General features: G+C 49.4%; 10 protein-coding genes across 10 annotated transcripts; 5 read left to right on the forward strand and 5 right to left on the reverse strand.

Moving 5' to 3' along the window:
• Positions 1 to 50: 50 nt before the first annotated feature.
• ASPWEDRAFT_113397 (uncharacterized protein) lies at positions 51 to 4317 on the forward strand (the record flags this gene model as incomplete). The annotated part of the gene is made up of 4 exons (XM_040828404.1): positions 51 to 1199; positions 1553 to 1766; positions 1866 to 3445; positions 3499 to 4317. 4 exons carry the CDS (start codon positions 51 to 53, stop codon positions 4315 to 4317), a joined length of 3762 nt encoding a protein of 1253 aa, XP_040687607.1.
• Positions 4318 to 4877: 560 nt separating this feature from the next.
• Positions 4878 to 6050, reverse strand: ASPWEDRAFT_184480 (putative oxidative stress response protein Oxr1; the record flags this gene model as incomplete). Its single annotated transcript, XM_040832034.1, has 2 exons — positions 4878 to 5022; positions 5089 to 6050. The coding sequence occupies 2 exons, from the start codon at positions 6048 to 6050 to the stop codon at positions 4878 to 4880; spliced, it is 1107 nt and encodes a 368-aa protein (XP_040687608.1).
• Positions 6051 to 6415: 365 nt separating this feature from the next.
• Positions 6416 to 7350, forward strand: ASPWEDRAFT_549805 (uncharacterized protein). The gene is made up of 2 exons (XM_040838131.1): positions 6416 to 6899; positions 6947 to 7350. The coding sequence occupies exons 1-2, from the start codon at positions 6780 to 6782 to the stop codon at positions 7139 to 7141; spliced, it is 315 nt and encodes a 104-aa protein (XP_040687609.1). The 5' UTR covers positions 6416 to 6779; the 3' UTR covers positions 7142 to 7350.
• A 209-nt stretch (positions 7351 to 7559) lies between these two features.
• On the reverse strand, positions 7560 to 9254 carry ASPWEDRAFT_29124 (putative endosome-associated ubiquitin isopeptidase (AmsH); the record flags this gene model as incomplete). The annotated part of the gene is made up of 2 exons (XM_040833231.1): positions 7560 to 9047; positions 9105 to 9254. The coding sequence occupies 2 exons, from the start codon at positions 9252 to 9254 to the stop codon at positions 7560 to 7562; spliced, it is 1638 nt and encodes a 545-aa protein (XP_040687610.1).
• A 538-nt stretch (positions 9255 to 9792) lies between these two features.
• On the forward strand, positions 9793 to 11717 carry ASPWEDRAFT_113467 (uncharacterized protein; the record flags this gene model as incomplete). The annotated part of the gene is made up of 2 exons (XM_040828409.1): positions 9793 to 9919; positions 9991 to 11717. 2 exons carry the CDS (start codon positions 9793 to 9795, stop codon positions 11715 to 11717), a joined length of 1854 nt encoding a protein of 617 aa, XP_040687611.1.
• A 446-nt stretch (positions 11718 to 12163) lies between these two features.
• ASPWEDRAFT_29126 (NAD(P)-dependent oxidoreductase) lies at positions 12164 to 14190 on the forward strand (the record flags this gene model as incomplete). The annotated part of the gene is made up of 4 exons (XM_040833232.1): positions 12164 to 12191; positions 12252 to 12475; positions 12525 to 12868; positions 13197 to 14190. The coding sequence occupies 4 exons, from the start codon at positions 12164 to 12166 to the stop codon at positions 14188 to 14190; spliced, it is 1590 nt and encodes a 529-aa protein (XP_040687612.1).
• A 207-nt stretch (positions 14191 to 14397) lies between these two features.
• ASPWEDRAFT_549883 (protein kinase domain-containing protein) lies at positions 14398 to 15973 on the reverse strand. The gene has a single exon (XM_040838133.1). It carries the CDS (start codon positions 15837 to 15839, stop codon positions 14604 to 14606), a length of 1236 nt encoding a protein of 411 aa, XP_040687613.1. The 5' UTR covers positions 15840 to 15973; the 3' UTR covers positions 14398 to 14603.
• On the forward strand, positions 15974 to 16682 carry ASPWEDRAFT_549908 (uncharacterized protein). The gene is made up of 2 exons (XM_040838135.1): positions 15974 to 16470; positions 16552 to 16682. Exon 1 carries the CDS (start codon positions 16107 to 16109, stop codon positions 16437 to 16439), a length of 333 nt encoding a protein of 110 aa, XP_040687614.1. The 5' UTR covers positions 15974 to 16106; the 3' UTR covers positions 16440 to 16470; positions 16552 to 16682.
• Positions 16683 to 17122: 440 nt separating this feature from the next.
• On the reverse strand, positions 17123 to 18224 carry ASPWEDRAFT_549886 (F-box protein). The gene has a single exon (XM_040838134.1). It carries the CDS (start codon positions 18025 to 18027, stop codon positions 17173 to 17175), a length of 855 nt encoding a protein of 284 aa, XP_040687615.1. The 5' UTR covers positions 18028 to 18224; the 3' UTR covers positions 17123 to 17172.
• On the reverse strand, positions 17797 to 19200 carry ASPWEDRAFT_184488 (SRPBCC domain-containing protein). The gene is made up of 2 exons (XM_040832035.1): positions 18126 to 19200; positions 17797 to 18058 (listed from the first exon to the last, which is right to left on the reverse strand). The coding sequence occupies exon 1, from the start codon at positions 18768 to 18770 to the stop codon at positions 18159 to 18161; it is 612 nt and encodes a 203-aa protein (XP_040687616.1). The 5' UTR covers positions 18771 to 19200; the 3' UTR covers positions 17797 to 18058; positions 18126 to 18158.
• Between the last annotated feature and the right edge of the window lie 10 nt (positions 19201 to 19210).

Below are 19210 nucleotides of genomic sequence, written 5' to 3' on the forward strand. Positions count from 1 at the left end.
CGTTTGCTCTTCATTCTCCGGGAATTTACCATCTACGAGACTACGACATGATGGAAGGGGAAGAAAGACCGAGGAAATTGGCCAAGCTGGATCACAGCAAAATGCAGGAAGATTCTGAACCCACAATGACTGGCGCACTGGACAAACCCGATCTTGCGGATGCGCACAATAAGAAGGCCGACGATGATGATGTCTCTGATAATGAAGCCTCTCCGGCCAATGGCGAAGATGACGGTTTACAGACCGGAGAAACTGCTGCCGGCGACGGAAATGAAGCAGAACCTAAACTTTCCAAACGTCAAATGAAGAAACTCCAGCGAAGAGAAAAATGGGAAGAGGGGCGCGAAGATCGCAAAGTGAAGCGCAAAGAAAAGCTTGCCGCCAGGAGAGAACGGCAACGAGCTGAGTTGCAGGAAGCTAAACTGAATGGCAAGGAAGCAACATTAGCAGCTCGGAAAGCGCAGGAGTCGACAAAGCAGCGATTTGCACGATCAAAGCTCCTCCCAATCACGTTTATACTCGATTGCGACTTTGACGATCTGATGCTCGACAATGAGCGCATTTCTCTTGCTCAACAGCTGACCCGTTGCTACTCCGACAATAGCAAGAATCCCTACCGCTCTCACCTGGTATTGTCTTCCTTCAACAAGAAGTTAAAGGAGCGGTACGATAATGTTATGGCAAAAATGTACAAGAACTGGAAGGGTGTTCGTTTCTTCGACGAGGATCACGTACATGCTGCCGCACTGGCAAAGGACTGGATGGCTGGACCAGAAGGAGGCCAGTTGGTCGGTATGTTTACGGACAAGACAGATGCCAAACCAGAAGATGGAGAGATCATATACCTCAGCAGCGACAGCGAGAATACATTGACGGAGCTGAAGCCATACAGTACATATATTGTTGGAGGCCTGGTGGACAAGAATCGCCACAAGGGCATCTGCCACAAGCGGGCTGTTGAAAAGGGAATCAAGACCGCTAAGTTACCTATTGGAGAGTATATCCAGATGGCTTCCCGATCCGTATTGACAACCAATCATGTTGTTGAGATCATGCTTCGATGGTTGGAATTGGGAGACTGGGGTAAGGCATTTATGGAAGTGCTTCCCCAAAGAAAGGGTGGTGTTTTGAGGAAGAAGGGTGATGAGGCAAAATCGGAAGCTAAATCTGAAGATGAACAGGATGAAGCTGAAGCTGAAGTGGAAGAAGACCAACAGACTAAGGAGGATGTAACGGAAGTTATTGAAGCTTAGGATGATGGCATATGTACAGTATCTCACGATTGAATATCCATGACTCCCATTCATTCCACCACGTAGGCTCAGATAGCTCAGACAGCCCTCAGATATCACTCATTCTGTAATCAAGTTTAATCGTCTCCATCAAATAAAATTACCTTGAATAAAAGTAGCACTTGAATAAAACTAGCACTTGAATATCATGAACCATGAATGCTGCTTACATAACGCACCGCCACCGTTGCCACAGTCCGATCGATGACGATCGCAGAATAACAAACAACCACTTTTTTCTCTCCTTCTGAGCAACCAAGAAAAAGACCAGGTCGATTTCTTTCTCGAGTCCCTCATCGGTTAAAGGACTATTATGCTCCTTTGCTGCCTGTGATCTCTTTCTTTTTCATTCTTCTTTCCTTCCCTGTCTTTCTTTTATTCCCTGCCCTCCCTCCTACCCAACGAAAATAAATAGTTGCTGTTGCTCAGCAGCCAGGGCCAGCTCGCAACCATGTTTATGCTCCGCAACGGTACGTACCCCGCCATCAGCCTTTGCAACATCTCCCGATCTCCATCCATGAACGATCTTCATAGAAAGCCATTGGTTATCATCTACTAATCCCTGACTTTTAGTGAGCAAATATCTCTTCGGAGATACCTCGAAAGAATCTATCATCGAAATCCCGCAAGGCCAGCTGTATCTGGTCCGCCCCCTCTCGCCCAAGGGATATTCGGAACTCATCTTCAAGGACGCCGCTGCTTCTATCCGGCGTACTGGACAAGACTTTCAGTACCAGCTTGTAATCCAGAGAGCCTACGAGGAAGGCGAAGAGGAGCTTGCCGACGACGAGGACGAGCAAGGTGCCGCTGACGGTCTTGACAAGGACGAGAAGGTCTTCCTTCTTGACCAGAGTCTGCACTTCCGGTCCGAAGTTCGCGACGGTGGTGTGAAGATTTTGGCCTGGAGTGACTTGAGTGGTGATCTGGGTGATCTTTTCGAATTCGTGTGCGACCCCGCAGTCCCCTCCGACAAGGTCGCCACCTTTGAGCTTGCAGCCGTTCAGTGTCAGTACGAACGGAAGCACAGACGAAGTGCCCAAAAGGCAACCGAGTCGGAGCTGGAAGAGTTTTCCTTCCAAGAGGAGAAGCCCATTCCGTCCGCAAGCCCCATCGCTTCCCCGGCAACCAAATCTCGAGCACACTCTATCGAACCACCTGTTGATTCGACTGCTGCCATGGCTAAAGACGTCGAGTATTCGCGCTCCAAGGGGCATATAAAACCTGCCGATTCTGGCGTGGAACCCACGACTGCTCCACCCTCTGCAGCACAGCCTGAGGCTCAGGAAATCCTCGCCAAAGAATCGGCTGAGCTGCACCTGTTTGACTTTACCACCGGGACCTTCGTCCAGCAGGATGAACATGTGACTGCCACCGTGTCTGAAATTGGCACATGGCAGTATTGGCTCCAGATCAGTGGTAAAGAGCGGGAATGGCTGGGGCAGGCGGTCATCGCTGATCTTAACCCCGTCTTCAATTTCGAATACCTTTCCTTTATTTTCAACCACTATAGCGCGGATGGTTCTGCCTATTCTTGGCTTCTGCGTTTCAAGGACCAGGAGACCGAGGAAAGGTTCCAAGAAGGTGTCATGCAGGCACTTTGGGAGCAGCTGAATGAGATGAAATGGAACAAGGTCAAGGAGAACGACCGAGATTACGTCTTGGACGCTTTCCAGGATCTTACAATGGAAGATCAACAAACAGAGGAACAGGAAGAGGCCGAAGCGGGAGCCGAAGCCGAAGAAGAGGAAGAGGAAGAAGACCAGGACGACGGGCAGCGCAGCGAACATTACGATTCGGACGAGGAGGAGGATGATGTTGTTACACGCGATAGTGACGGAAACGTCAACTCGCAGCTCGCAGTTGGTTACAAACATGACCGCTCTTTCGTCGTCCGGGGCTCTAAGATTGGTGTCTTCAAACACACCCCTAACAACAATCTTGAGTTCTCTACCAATATTTCCAAGGTTGAGACGCCCGGCGGTAAGCTGTTCAGTCCTAAGAAGGTCATGTTGCATGCAGAAGACACCAACATGATTCTTCAAAACGGCGATGACCCCAACTCGCTGTACCGCATGGATCTCGAGTACGGAAAGGTTGTCGACGAGTGGAAGGTCCATGAGGATATCCCAGTCAAGACTTTTGCTCCTGAGAGTGTAAGTTCTGTCTTTTCTTTTTGTCTCTTAATATTTTACTAACTGTCTCGCAGAAATTCTCGCAAATGACCTCGGCTCAGCCCTTTGTTGGTGTTTCTCAAAACGCTCTTTACAGAATTGATCCCCGTCTGTCTGGCAACAAGCTGGTCGACGCGGACTTGAAGCAGTACACGGGCAAGAACGAGTTCTCTTCGGTTGCCACAACTGAGAAAGGTTACCTTGCGGTGGCATCAAACAAGGGAGACATTCGCATGTTTGACAGACTTGGAATCAACGCCAAGACCCATATTCCTGCCTTGGGCGAACCTATCATCGGTTTGGATGTCTCTGCTGATGGTCGTTGGGTTCTGGCTACCTGCCGAACCTATCTCCTCCTTATTGACTCCCTCCAGAAGGACGGCAAGAATGAAGGCAAACTGGGCTTCGAGAAGTCGTTTGCCAAGGACTCGAAGCCTCAGCCTCGTCGTCTGGGTCTCCAGCCCGCACACGTTGCACAGTTCCAGCATGAAACGAAACAGCCAATCTCTTTCACTCAGGCCCGTTTCAACACTGGTGTTGATGCCGAGGAGACCTCGATCATTACGGCCACTGGACCTTTCATTATCACCTGGAGTTTGAAGAAGGTCGTTGCTGGACGAAAGGACCCGTACACCATCAAGCGGTACGGTGAGGACGTAATGGCGGACAACTTCAGATTTGGCTCCGACAAGAACGTGATTGTCGCCCTGCCAAATGAGGTCAACATGGTTGCCAAGAGGAGCTTCCAGAAGCCAACCCGTGAGAGCATTGCTGCTCCAGTCACACCCAACCGTCGTGCAAGCCGATGGGCAAACAGATTAGGAAGAGATGACATCGTCAACTCTCCCTACTAGTGGATTTTTGAAGCATCTAACTAGACCGTTTCCACCCTTTGTCTCTGGCTTCCCCTTTTTTTCCCTTTTCTTTTCCTTGATGTATCAGTACCGCATACCCCCTGTTGTTTTTGGCTTTCCTTTACTTTCTCGCCTACGTTACGTTAGGATGGTTGATGATATTTCTTAATGGCGAACACGAGCTTTGAAGATGTTAATGACGAAAAAGGCATTGTCAGCCTGTCAGGACTCTTAAATGGTGAAGCAACTTGGGCTTTAATATAGCAACATAGTTAGCTAATAATATTTAAACGGGTTCCCAATTATTCCAACTTATTTCCGCTGCTGCTTCTCATTTAGAGCTATGAACATAAGATTTGAGTGAGACCAAAACAGTGATATGTAGTAATCCAGTAACGATGCAAGGCACGATGGCGAACCAGCCACACACCGTGCCCGGGTATTTGATGTAGATACAAGGGGCCTGACAAGAGGGTGAGCACCCTGATTGCCCAATTAGATAGATAGTAGCTGAATAACTTTTGACTTTTCGTCCTGCCTGTACAAACTGCGGCTTCCCCTCAAGCGCCTACATACCACACTTCAACGCCGAGGATGTCGAATTTGACACCCTCATCGGAAAGATGTTCGTTTCCAAAAGTTTGGCATGAGGCACTGACACCCTTTTCAAGGTTAGAATCGATCCAAAGACCGTAGTGACCATCACTGCGATGTGCGTTAGCAATTGAATTTGGCCAAGTCTTTTCTGCTTTCGAGAGATATAGTACTCACCCTCCACCCAAGCTAAGGAAACCCGTTTCACAAAACATCATATAATCATTAACACCACTATACGGGAAAGCCTTGAACCGAATGCGCTCTGGAGTACTAGTTCCACTCGCATGGGAGCCATTCATCTGAGTATCGACCAACGGCGGCGCAAGACGATTCTCGATCTCCTGGCTTTTCTTCTCCCCTTTATCTCCCCGCAGTGTCGTGAATCGGGTCGCGTGCGTGGTATCCGCACTGGGCGGCGGCGGCAATCCAGCCAGCTCGAGCAGCTCCTCCGACTGGGGGCCTTCATTGAGGCCCAGTGTACTCGGGGGAGGGAGGACACTGGCGCGCCACAGGAAACACTCGCCGGTACCGTAGTAGTGGGAATTCGGATGCGGGGGGTCGGTCATGTAAGCGCCAAAGACGGCGGCAGAGGGGGAAGAGGCATCGCGGACGATGAGGACATAGCCGGCGCGAGGGCTGCGGGTGGAGAATTCGCGGCAATTTTCGTAGAGGGTTGCGAGGGAGGCGCCGTCGCGGTCGAGGCTGTATGCTAGACGCCAGGTGTCGACGAGTTGGAGGCGGGCGGGGACGAGGAGGCGGATTTCCTCAGCGAGGGCGCGGGTGAGGAGTTGTTGTTGGAGGGAGCCGTGGTCGATGGTGAGGGAGAGTGGGGTGAGAGGGGGAGGTTGGAAGGGGGAGACGGTGCGGACGGGGGTGAAGACGTGAGGGGAGGTGGAGGTGTTTATCGAGGCATTGTTCGTGTTGCGGGAGAATTTGCTCGAGGCGGAAGAGTTGGAGTCTGTGAAACGACGATAGAGGCCGGAGACGACGTGGCTGACGGGGTAGGAGAGGTAGGAAGCGGGCGACTGGTTGAACGAGGATTGGGGATGGTTCTTTTGCGGCGTGCGAGATCCTGATCTCGAGCTGGAGGAAGAGGTGGTGGTGGAGGGCGGTTCGCCCTGGGATGTGGACGACATGGATGGCTAATGTTGAATGTATACGAGATGGTCGATGAGATGGAGAGTCAATTGAAGACGAGAGAGGGCTAGAAGGTGTGGATGGAGGAGGTTGACAGGGTGAAGCGCGGATCCAGAGATGATGAAGTGGTGTGTTTCATTCCTCCTTATCGGCCGCTGATCGCATCTCCCGCGAGGAGAAACCGATCACACGAGGGGCCTGTCTGGCGTATATTGGGCGATAAGAAGAGGTTTATCAATCAGCGAGGTTTTAATTTGATACATCTGATGATGGCGCTACCCAAAAAAGCAATTTGCGATGAGTACAGGATAGCTTCGATTATATCACCGTTTGCCGATGCGGGAGATACGAAACAACCACAGCAATAAAGATATATTCTAAACTAACATAATACCATTTCTATATCCCTGTTTTATAGCAAAACATACATCCTGACCATGTTCATTCTTCTTGCCCTGGCGCCCAACCCTGCCCATTTGCCATCCTAACCCATCGCCTCTTGCACGTCCATCCATTCCCCAGGATATAAAATACCAAACATCCACCCATGGTTGATTGCTATAGCCTCGTATCCTCGGTATTCCATTCCGGACTGACGTCGAAAAACGCCATCATGACTGCAGTCCGTTCACCTAGGTATAAAAAGCAGCGACGTCTAGTGCTCCATATCAACATAGGTTAAAGGTTTTGCCGCTTAATCATCGACGAAATCACCAGAAGAAATCAAAATGTCGTTCGATCCATCTCAAGGAAACCCAGACAACTTCACCATCAGACCTGGGGATCAAATCTCGCGGATCAGTCGTAAGGGCGGGTCGAATATCAACCAGGAAAACACGGATCTCCTGGTATGTTTGGTTCTTCATTGGATTTCTTCGTGCTGAACAAGATATAGAGACGAGTAAACGACTTGCGTACCGCGCAAAAAACAAGCTCCCAGAAGGGACCACGGCGACGACGTTCTCCCACGCCGTCACGAAAATCCCGTGCGAGCTCTGGGTCTGGGGCACGCCGCCGGTCGTCCCAATCCCAGTCTCGTTCTCGTTCTCGGGCTACTTCTCAATCTCGTTCGCGTCGTTTCTCCTCTTGAGGAGTTGATAGACACCATCATGCTTTTTTGGACGATGTCTTTTGTAACATATTGTACGATATGCAAGATAGAACGAGATTGTATATATTGACTGGTTTTTGAAGCCAGTACATGCCCATTGCGTGGTGTATGTCATCATGAAGCATGAGGAATTCTATTGGATAATTTGATAGGTGAAGAGGTTGTCGATAAAAACAATATATTGCAGACTTCCAGAGTTCTGCTATGAGATCAACATTGTTGAATGGTTGAATGCAAGGCCACATAAGCTAACACCAGTATGCTCCCACAAAAGCATCGCCATGGAAATTGCAATAGTTCCATTCATCTAGGGGGTATTGGTAGTTTCATAAGGATGTATCATAGCCCATCGTAAAATCAGAAGGAATAGCCTTTTTGGTGGGAGGATTGGTCAGTTTTAGCAACCCTTTGAACGCTGGTCGACCGTCTCAAATTCCAGCCCCTTGGCTTCGAAGACATGGCCTGGTCTCAGTGCATCCGTATATACATTCGACTCTGCATGTGGATGGAACAGACCAGGCTGGGTGCAGTTGAGCACAGTTTTCAGCCCTGGCGGATCCGTCAATCGGAACACACCCCAGTCAGGTGTCTTACTTGGGGCGCACACAATCGCGATGCTCTCAGGCAACATCACTTGGTACCCGCAGTGGGTGTGCAAATCTCTCGAGCTCATGAAACAAGTCTGGCTTGGGTGAGTGTGAATCCAGCCCAGCACCATCAAATCCTCCTTGTCGCAGTAGTCAAAAATCGCCGACTCGTTCACAGTCTCACAAGTATCCGATGTCGATGTCTGCTCTGGGATAAGCAGCCTGGAGACGAATAGGGCGTTCGAGATCAGAGTTCCACAGAGTATACCACATGTCTCTAGGTTTTGGCGTGTGTTGGAGCTAGCCAGTGACAGAAAGCGTGATCGTAGATCAGGGGGAAGAAAGACGGTACGAAGGGGGGTACCGTTCTCGAGATAAGCAGATGGTTTGAAAGTAAAACTGGATGGATCTAGGTCTGGGTGCGAGGATTCTCCATTTACCGGTGTTGGTACCTTATCCGGAACAGCTGGTGCTGGCGATGGTGATAACTTGCTCGGACGTGGCGGTGGGCCATCCAAGCCAATAAGCCCGTTGCTCTCAAACCCTTCTTTTGGAGGCAGAAGCGGAGGCTCGGAACGAGTATAGCTTTCGTCGCATTGGTCTACTGTTGGTGTAGCAGGAACCAACGGTCTTTGTCGGGGCACGGTTGGGTACTTGTAAGCTGACCCAGAAGAGGGCACAATAGGCTGCGGCCCAGTAGGTTTCGTGGACTTTTGTTGACGGTAATTCTCAGCTTGCGCACTGTCCATGTTGACTTTCACTTCTTGGATTCGTTTACTCAGGTCATCATCGGTTTTTCGTTCGTCGCGGTCAAAAGCATTTTCCCAGTCGCCCCATACGCCCGCGGTACGTCGGCTGTGTTCCTCTTCTGGCGATATCCCAGCTTGTCGTATTGCCTTTTTAACTGTCGCCCTTCGACTAATTTCTGTTCGTGCCAGTCTAACTGCCAGATCCTTATTCTCGCCAGCTTCCAACGGTTCGGCAACGCCCGCCAATGCGGGGTCATGAGGTTGTCTGTGAATAGAAGGAGCAATGCTTGTAGCAGGAGGCAGTTTTCGAGACTGACGATCCCGCATCAACTGAGTATAACGCTCGTACCGTTTATTGATTCGTGGTTTCAGCTCCTCCAGCTTTTTAAGACTTATTTTGACCTCCTTCTCTGCTTCCACCAGACCCTTGCGGTTGTGTTCCTCCTTCGAATCGGGGTGCTCAGAAAGATTAACCAGCACGAGCCGGGCGTATCTGAATAGTAAAAGATAGGTTTGCTCATCGTGTCCTTCTCGTTCGTAAATGCGGGCCTGTGTTTGTTTATTGTCAGTCTAAGCGAACACTAGACCAACATTGAATGAACCAACCTCTCGAATGAGCGTTGCGGCTGTCCTCAGCCAGTATTTAAGTGGGATATGCGGGTTATATTCATAATCCTGGGCTGATCGAGTGATCGCCTCAACGCTCTGAGGGGGTGAGGCCCCCGCGCCCACAGAAGCAGGCAGATTGGAAGCCATCGGAGCGTGTATATTTCGGGCTGTGCTTTCAGGTACAAACGATGTCGTCAATGGAAAAAACCTCGTTCCTCCAGATCAAATCAAATATCGCATGATCACCGTTTCAGAGTGTTGATCGAGATCTGGCGCGGAGACCAGTGGATGCCGTGGCGGGGAAGTGTCGCATCTAGGCGGCAGACGAAATCTTCTGGCAGGCTGACACCAATAAGGGCCCGGATGGAGGTTTAGATCGAGCAAGTCGGTTCCGTGTATCGGCTGGATGCCTGGGGATAGAGCATGGTGGTGTGGTGGTGTGGTGGGCTGAAAGTGCCTGCGGTGGTGACGTTGGGCGATCAAGTTCCCCTTGACGTTCGTTTCTTCTGGACCCGCCGGCGGAGCTTCTTTGTCTTCGCGATATTTTTGGAGATCTTCAAAGCTGCCACTGCGACGCATCTCAGCCATGCAGCTGTTAAACTTACAGGGCCTAAATTATTTACTCATTTAATCTTCTTACAGGCGGTCCAGTCGTGCAAGGCTTTGGTCTTGGACAAAAAAAGAAATGACCATCTCCCGATGGACGCCGCTCACGAAGTACCCGCTAACCTCAACGATCAACAAGTGCTTTCCACAGAGCGCAAAGAAGAGGGGGGTTCATAAAGCTGATATTGTGAGCGACAAGCTATGTGGTGAGCGCTGGATTAGACGAAGAGTTGAATTGGAAGCACATATGCTGATGGCTTTGGTATTTGACACACAGATGATATTCTTCAACGCGTCTCGCCTTTTTTGCGCAATAAACCCCCGGTGGATATCATTGATCTGTGGCCTGGAGCTGGGCTGTGGTCATCGAAGGTCAATGATTTCCTAAACCCGCGACGGCATGTCCTCGTCGAACCGAATTTGGCATCGTTCGAGTCTATTCTCAAGCCTCTGGCGAAGAGCAAGCCATGCTACGACCTACAGTCCATGGAGATCGACAAATTTGATGACTGGGAGAATTTTATTTCAAAACATCTGCCGGAACAGGGAACATCGAGTCGCGATAGTTCTGGCTCGTTGGCCAAGAACCATAGTTTGCTTGTTCTTGCCAACCCTCCCCCGAATAAGTCCAAGCGAGATCATTATACACCGGCACGATGGTGGTCAATACTTATGGAGACTTGTATGCGGCAGTCAGGGATCAATAGCTATGGCAGTGTGCGGCTTCTGGTCACGATGCCAACAGCTGAAGCCCTGGCGGTTATGCCACGATCCGTCATCGACCGCAAGCGGGTATCTCTCTTGACAGAGAGCATAGCAGGCCATGTGTTTGAAGTTGCAGGTACTGACAGCTATGGTATGTGGTCGAGTTGGAAAGGCCTTGGTTTGATCAATGACAACGCGGCTCGTGTCGCTGAGAGGGCTGCGGAGCAAAACGTCGTGGTCCCTGCTGGACGAGAATTGCCTCCTCTTCCATTGGCGCCAGAAAGCCCGGAGGGCTCTTCAAAAATCCATTGCCCCCATGCTCCTCGCCTTAGGACTAACATGCACGATAAAGTCTCTGATATTATCCACTCCTCCCAGGGCGAAAAACTCGATGCAGTGACCTCCAAACGTCGACAGCGCGCTCTGTCCCAACTGAACTTGGACAATCGGAAAGCTTATACGCGTGAACAGATGGCTATAAAGCAAAGGGAGCTCAATGGGCAGGTCAAGGCCTTGTCAAGAGCAGCGGCGGATCCAAACATAGACAACGAGGCACTGAAGTCGGTGGGGGACAAGGCCGAGGCCATGAAAGCCGCTCTTCTGGAGGAAATCTCTGCCTTGCACTTCGAGATCCAAAGAGATCTCTCGAACCAGTCCGATGATGTACGAGCCAGCATCCAGTCTGGTAGCTTTGACAGTGCTATCCTGCAATGGGACCGTCGGCCATTTGAGCCATTGTTCATTGAGCCAGAGGAGCTTTTCCCCCGAGAAACCACCGAAACCATGATCTATTTTGAAGCGAATGCCAATTCAAGCGTGATACAAAGGATCAACGCACTCAGCCCTTCTGAGCAGGGCGACCTCTTCCGGCTGTTTGACGCGCTGTCTCTTTCCTTTAGCAGCCGCAGCACCATGTCAACAGCAGAGCTTCTTAAATTGATATTCCCCGATCGAACCATTAATGACATTGTCCGATCGGTACCAAGCTTGTCGATCTTTGCGTGGAAGAGCCTGAAGTCCGATTTTGCCAATTGGCCGAGGACCGTCCAGGGGAGTGCTACAGAGCAGGAAACGGGCCAGCTCGACCCGGCTGCGTGCTTCCAGGAGAACCTGGATTATGATTTGAGCGGAGTACCTCTCCGGATTCTGAATGTTACCACATTGTGGGATATTCTCTTTGAGTATCACAAACAACCTATGAAGATATCCTCGATGCAATTGATTCGACTGCTGGGGGGTTCGTTAACCGCATTCAGATCAGGCGAATACGGTGACGTTTCTCGGAAGAGGTTGCATTGACCTGATTCTGTATTTATATGATGTTTTGGAGTTGGCTATAGTCAACAGTCTATGATTCCCAAACACATGGCATGTTTACGACCATATTATATGTACAATAGCGCAATTATATTAATGGTGATCAATATAATTCTAAAATATCACTTACCAAATAAACGATAAGGAATCACTTTTCATCTACTAGAAATGTAGCCATAAATAATCTGCGTATAAACAGTCTGCGTAATAATTTCCTCTTCCAGCGCGTATTCGGCTCTCGTTGCCACTAAATCCAGCCAATTACCAGCAAGAGCTCCACTATCTACATTGATGATCGATCAAAGAATCATCCACGAGGATCTGGATAAAAATGAGCAGACTGGGTATAAATACTGCTCAAGCCCTGCAGAAATCATCTCAGTCTACATCTTTTCTACCCAAGAAATATTTTGAATTCTAACTCGAAGATGCATTTCCTTGTGCTGGGCGCAACAGGTACCTTACCCCATATCTTACAGAATATATCTTCATAAGAAACATCTGACTTGGGAACAGGAGCCTGTGGAAGCAGATTCTGCCAGCTCGCACTCGAAGAAGGACACGCAGTCACAGCATTCGTGCGCAATGCTACCAAGATCCCACCAACGATACTCCAAAACGAAGCCGTACATGTGATTGAAGGGACACTCGACGATGAACCGTCTCTGGAGAGGGCCTCGAAATGCGGTGCAGACACGTTTGTTTCCTTTGCTGGACCTCCTGTTGGAGAGAAGGGGACGGTGAGTTATCATTCATCCTTCCATCCGGCTAATAAACATTACTGACAAGTCTATCCTCCAGCCCCTAACAAACGGCTACAAGGCCCTCATCCCCAAACTCTCCTCGCAAAACATAACCCGCCTCCTCATCCTCTGCACACCATCCTACACCTGCGACTCCGACACCCCCTCTTTCCTCTGGCGACTGGGGGCATGGACAATGAAGACCTTTAGTCCGGGACAGTATAGAGAGATGGTATCCGTTGGGGTATACTTGACTTCTCTGTCAGATACGGTACAGTGGACTTTATTCCGCGTTGGAGGTCTTACGAATGGTGCTGAGGAGCCAGTGGAAGCGACGTATCTGGGGAGTGGGAGGGATAAAATGTGGATTGGTCGGGGGAGTGTGGCTAGGTGGGTGTTGGATGAGGCTATTCGGCGGGATTGGGTGGGGAGGGGGCCTTATATTTGCAATGTCTGATATAGATGTATAATATAATATCATATAATGTTGGTTGAAGTTGAAGTTGGTTGACACATGACCAATAACCACCAAACTCAGCATCACCAACTCTCCATCTCCATCTCATCTCATCCCATCAACAACAATGCCCCCAAGACGCCCCCACCAGAAATCCCGACATGGATGCGAACGATGCAAATCACGAATAATCAAATGCGACGAAACCGGCCCTCCATGTTCATATTGTCTGTCGAAAAACGCAGAATGCCATTACTCCAGTTTCCGCCACGCGCAATTCAACGGCCAAGATCCAGCAGATGCACGTCCACAAGAACAACCCCAATTCCCAGCAAATTCAAATGTAGCAAAAACAACTCCAATAGAAAGAAAAAGAAATCAAATCCAAGACCTCCAGATAATGCACCACTGGTGCACAAAAACCAGCTACAGCTTCTCGGAAAAACTGCACGCTATCTTCCTCGACGATATCACCAACACCGCGCTCTCGCAGCACAACACCTATACGTATCTATTAGACTCGATATTCGCCTTGACATCTCTCCATATGGCCAGTGACGCCCATGAATCAAACTCAGACTATATAAAAAATGCCCTCGAATACCAAAACACAGCCGTCCCCGCCTTCCGCAGCGCGCTCGAGAACGTAACAGAATCAAACTGCGATGCACTCTTCGCCTCTGCAATACTCCTAATGACGTGCGCTATTGTCTCGCCGCTACTCAGCAAGCAGGATACTACCGCAAGTAGCTTACTCCTTCTATTCGACTTCGTCAAGGGCGTCCACTACATCATCTCCACCGGACGGGAATGGCTACAAAACGGCCCGTTTAGGGAATTCATCACCATCCACCCTGTGGAAGAACTTCTCAGTGATGAAATACCATTAAAACCTCCCATCCAATATCTGCAAATTCTAGACCCAACCAACGCTAAGAATAACGTCTACGACCGCGCTATCAAAATCCTGAACTACTGCTTCATTAACGATGACCTCGCTATCCCCTGGCTGCTCATCGTCGGGGACGAATTCATGGATGAACTGCAGAACCGGGAACCCCTTGCTTTGATGATATATATGTACTGGGGTGTTCTTCTGAGCCGATTAGATGGTGTCTGGTGGGCGAAACTAGCGGGGAGGAAGCTGGTGGGGGAATTATCCGTGTCAATACTATCTGGTAATATTCCAGGGTGTGGAAAGGAGTGGAAGGAAGCTGGGATTTGGGCTAAGAGGGAGGTTGGTCTTGTTGACTAGTTGTATATGAAATGAAAGGAAGTTGGGGTTGGTATTAATTTAATTAAATGAGAATTATATACACTAATGCAGGTTAATCACCACTAATCCTAGTCTGTTTGTTATTACTTCGAGGATTGTTTGACGGAGTAGTTTGTTAGCTTTGTTTGCTAAATAGTTGGTATTCAATAGTTTGGATAGTAATGTGATATGAGGTGATATTGTATCGTATCGAGTAAATAATAGATAGATAGATATAACATGCAATGCGTAAAAGAAAGAACAGAATCATGCAATCTTCAGGGTATCGTTATAAAGTATTAGTGAGGATTGTAAAAAAACAAATCAAGTCAAGTAATAAAACAACCATCTAAGAAAAGAGAATGTATATGCAAGATGCAAGTTTAATGCATATGCAAAAAATGCAAATCAAATCAAGCCAAACTCTCCACCAACCCCAACCACTCCGCAGAACTCATCCGCTGATCAGGCACCTTACAAACCGCCGGTTTGACAACCCGCTCAACGGTTCCATTGCGTGGGACCCGACAGCCCGTCATGCCGGACTGCGCGAATTCAATCACGCGGTGGCCTTCGCGCGCCATTGCGAGTCGCTGCATATTACTCGCACCCGGGTAGAGGAGCAGATCACCCGTGGCAGCCGCGAGAAGCGTGACAGCGAGAGAGAAAACGTCTGACGCCGGGGTGGGAGCCACGTCGGGGGAAGTGAGAGACGACAGTGAGAGGAGTTCTGGGGCGGCGAAGGGGGGCGTCAACGCGGTCATTGAGTTTCCGGCCTTTTTGGCCGGCGAGGAGGAGGTGGTGGTGGTGAGGTCGTGGGCGGAGGAAAAGTCAGCGAAGAGCGGCTCGAATGGAAACTCGTCCGGGTGGTCTGGGTTGACGCTGGACCGGGGCTGAAGGAGGAGGTTATGCGGTTTGATGTCACCATGCACGATGTGCGGGCCGTTGTGTAGCCAGGAAAGTCCGGTGACGAGCTTTTTGGCGAGATCCTGCCATGGGCCCATGCCTTGGACGGGATCGAACATGGTGCGAGTGGATTTTTCCTTTTGCGCGATGGCGGCTTTGTCCTCGATGTAGGTGGAGAGGGACAGCGGGACAGCCGACATGACGATCGAATGCGAGCTGGAAATGTAGCCGTGGAAAGGCACGACGTGGTTCTCTGAACCCGGGGTACAGCTCAATCGAGTGAGAGTCATTGCCTCGGCCTCGAGAACAGGATGCGCATCACGTCTCACCGGCGACTTGACGGCCACCACGCGACTCTCTGGTGATGATGCTGGCGAGCTAGGAGGAGTGATCATATGCGACTGCGACTGCGACGAAGCGCAAGACGAAGCCATGTAGACGATACTCCAAACGCCGCGACCAAACTCGACCAGACGACCTCTCTCGTCGTGGCGAAACTCCAAATCATCCGAAAACCCACGGGGACTTGAAATGTCCCGGTTCCTCAAGACAAAGTCTTTTGGTTTTTCTTCGGGAACAGATACGAACGAACTCGAGCGACTGAATGGCGCAGTGATCGCACTGACTTCGGAGCCATTGTCGTCGATCGTTGGAGTGACTGGGGGAGTATGATGTGGCGTTTGGATGAGTTTGCCATTGTGTTCTGTACGAACAGACAGAGCAGGTATATCCCCCGCTGTCATTTTGGTGGTGAGTATATAGTATAGTGTGACTCAGGCCGAGTCTATAGGGCAAAGTTTGCGATAAGCTTAGTTTCGCAATGGGATTATCGGAGAAAAGAGGCGATTAAGAGGGATTAAGAAGACAGAAGAACAGTCCGCAAAGGACAATCGAAGCGTCAATCAGAGCGGCGCAGCAGAACACGAGGACGAGAGTGTGGTTGGAGAGCGAAGCGCATAATCGGGGAACGATGACGAGGTGGCAACGTATACGAATAAGCTTATTTGCAGATGAAGAGGAGGAAAGAGAGAGGAGAAAGAGAGGAGAGAGGCGAAAGAAGAGGCGAAAGAGAAAAGAGGCAAAGAAAAGAAAAGAAAAGACAGAAAAGAAAGAAAAAGAGGGGACAGAAGCGTCAGAATGAAAAGACGAAAAAGAAAAGCCAGAGGCCTCGACCAAAACGGGTGGATCGACGGCTTCAATTACAGCCAAAATTACACGTTCGACCGAGTGCGAACCATGAAACAGCGAATCGGCCTTGTTGGTTATCTCCATATCATACATTCATCTCTATCTACATCCTAGTAGATGTACACTTGTACTGTCTGTCTGTATATGTACACTGATCACTGTCTGTATCTGCATATATATGTAGAGGTATGTTGTACCTTACTGACTGGCACTGTCGAAGATTCTTCTGGATGAACTGAACTGACTTTCCATTCGGGAAATCTGCAGTTCCCAAAGCGGACACCATACCCCAATTGGCTCTAGCGTGCCGGTTAGGGCCATTTCAAGTGGCCGAATCCGGTAATTGGGCGGTTATCAGGGAACCCTCGGACGGACTGGCTCCACTCGGACCAATCCAACGGCTGTCATTATCTGTCAGCAGTCTTTAGTATTCATAAGAGATAGAGATAGAGTATAAGATAGCGATAAAAGATATATTATGTATCATAATGATAGTATATATATAATAATAATATATATATCATAATATATACCCCTGTAGTACTACAGCAGTCCGCACATGACCAGACACTCAGACAGCGTTCTCTGGCCAATCCCCACCCCCACGTGGGTCTCAACAACAGGGAAATTAAAGCCCAAAAACACGCTTACGCAAGTCACTTTTTTTTTTCTTTTGCCGCATCCAGTTAGACTGAGGATTTTTTGTCATTCTCCCTGTGTAATAAGATATAGACATGTCTATACTTCATATCCTAAGCAAGTTGGTCTTCGCCCCCACCATTCATGACTTCATTTCTACCCAACTGGTTCATTGATATCATCTCATGCAGGGTATTCTCTCACAGGAAGAAATAACTCAGTCATTATAACCAAGCCAAGTCAACCAAGTCAACAGGATCGAATTCGCCTCCGACTCCCGCCTATCCTTGGTTCATACTTGATATTGCCCTGCACTTGTCGTAACCAGCTGACGATACGTTCCGCATCCAGCCCATCAATCGCCTTACTGGGTTTGCACAACTTCTGCATGAAGGATTCGCCATAGCTACTTCGGTAATCCTTCTGATCCATCAGATCCCTGAATATCGGACGCATGATTTGTCTGTCACTACAGGCGAATATTGCAATATCGCACTCCTGCAAAACTGCATCTAACAGGACAAGCGCATAATCGCCTAGGATTCTCACGTAGCCATCCGGGGTTCGATCCCAGAATGCCCACTCTGGGCGACATGGGCTTATGGCTTGGGTTTGTAGTCCAGTAAAAATAGAGTCCATGCGCAGGTGGTCGTGGTTTGGTTGAATCCGAAGCTGCCAATATGTCGTGTCGAGTTTTCGGTCCAGTGAGAAACCGTTGATGATTCCTATTCGCGAGGTGGGTGGCTGCTGAATGAGCATTCGGCGCCAGCTGGCATTTTCTCTTTCGATTCTTTCTATTAAATTCCAGATGCCCGTTTTGTTGTTTTCGGGTTGGTATGATGCTGGTCCGTATGGTTTGTCCCATAATTTCCAGGGAACAGTACAGCTCCAAAAAACATCACTGAGAAGTGGGTTGCGGATACGCTCTTGGTCTTTGCTGTCGGTAGGATGGAAAAAGAGAGCTTGTTGAAGGGCTTTGGACTGGGCGATGACTTGATTCCATAGTCGACATACGCGCTGCGCCGATATCAACAGTGTGCGTATATCCAGGAATATCAGAATGTGCTCCAGCAGTTCTGGAATACAGATTGCCACTGGCTCCATGTTGGTTGTGAATTCGTGATGTACACCATCACTTGACAAAAAGATTTTATCAGCCTACGTCTTGGTGAAGAATACGACATGATGACTCTATCACTTACCAACCTAAACCTCAACCTCAAAATCAACGACAGCTATCGAGAACCCGAAGACTCAACGTATCCCTTCAAATCCCGCACCCACGTCTCGAAATTCTTCTTCAACTGCGTCCCATACATCCACCGCACCACATACACCAAATATCCCACCTGCGCCTCCCAATTCCGAACCTCTGTCCCCTTTCGCATCTGTCCATCCTCACCCTGAACCTCGATATCAACCACCTCATGCACCCTCTCCGCCGTCAACAGCGATGCCGGAAATGCGCCTTTAGCCGTAGAATCGCCGGCCCAGACAATGCGACCGGGTTTGTGGGTATCTGCGTCTGGGGGGCTAAACTCGGTCACGACCAGGACGGCTGCTTGTTCGGTTTGCGGTTTTGTCGATGAAGGGTCCATGTGGACGTGGAATGTCATTTTGGTTCCATGTTGGAGGATGGGCGAGAGGGCGGTGTCGGGGTTGGAGTTTGGTTGTTCGCGGATAGTCACGCGGGGACAGAATGTATTCCAGGATGGCCAGGTTGAGGTGTCGATGAGGTTATCCCAGACCTTTTGCGACGAGGTGTCGATAAAGGCGGAGCTGCTGATGTGGAGGACTGCGTCGCAGGCTGCGATGTTGGGTGTCGAGTTGGATTCGAGAGTGGCCATTTTCGCCGTAAGCTGTAGAAGCTGGAGGTTAATGGGATCTTGGTGTCGTAGAAGGTTAAGAGATTGAGTTGGAGATCGATTAAGCTGTCAGTTCTCCATCCCTTGATGGTCGGAATCTGCCGCTGCAGAACAACCGAGACATGTGATGTCGATCTGATTGGTCAGCTTGGGACTTCTTCATTGCCTGTCATCATTAGTATAGTAGATTATGTTGATGTAGACTTGTAGACTGTATCTTTTGTAGATAGCTATATCATTGTGGTGAAGCTGAATTGAGCTCCAACTGGCCAAAGCATGTGACCTGCATTCACTCAACACCAACTCCTCTCTAGACACTCTCGACCAAGACTCCTCCTGCATCATCAAAAATCCACCAATTACAACGATCATCCTCGAACATCCCACCCAGCCGTTATTCTCCCGATGCGGAGTGAAATATC

The sequence above is a fragment of the Aspergillus wentii genome (genome assembly GCF_001890725.1).
Source record: "Aspergillus wentii DTO 134E9 unplaced genomic scaffold ASPWEscaffold_5, whole genome shotgun sequence".
Lineage (NCBI taxonomy): Eukaryota > Fungi > Ascomycota > Eurotiomycetes > Eurotiales > Aspergillaceae > Aspergillus > Aspergillus wentii.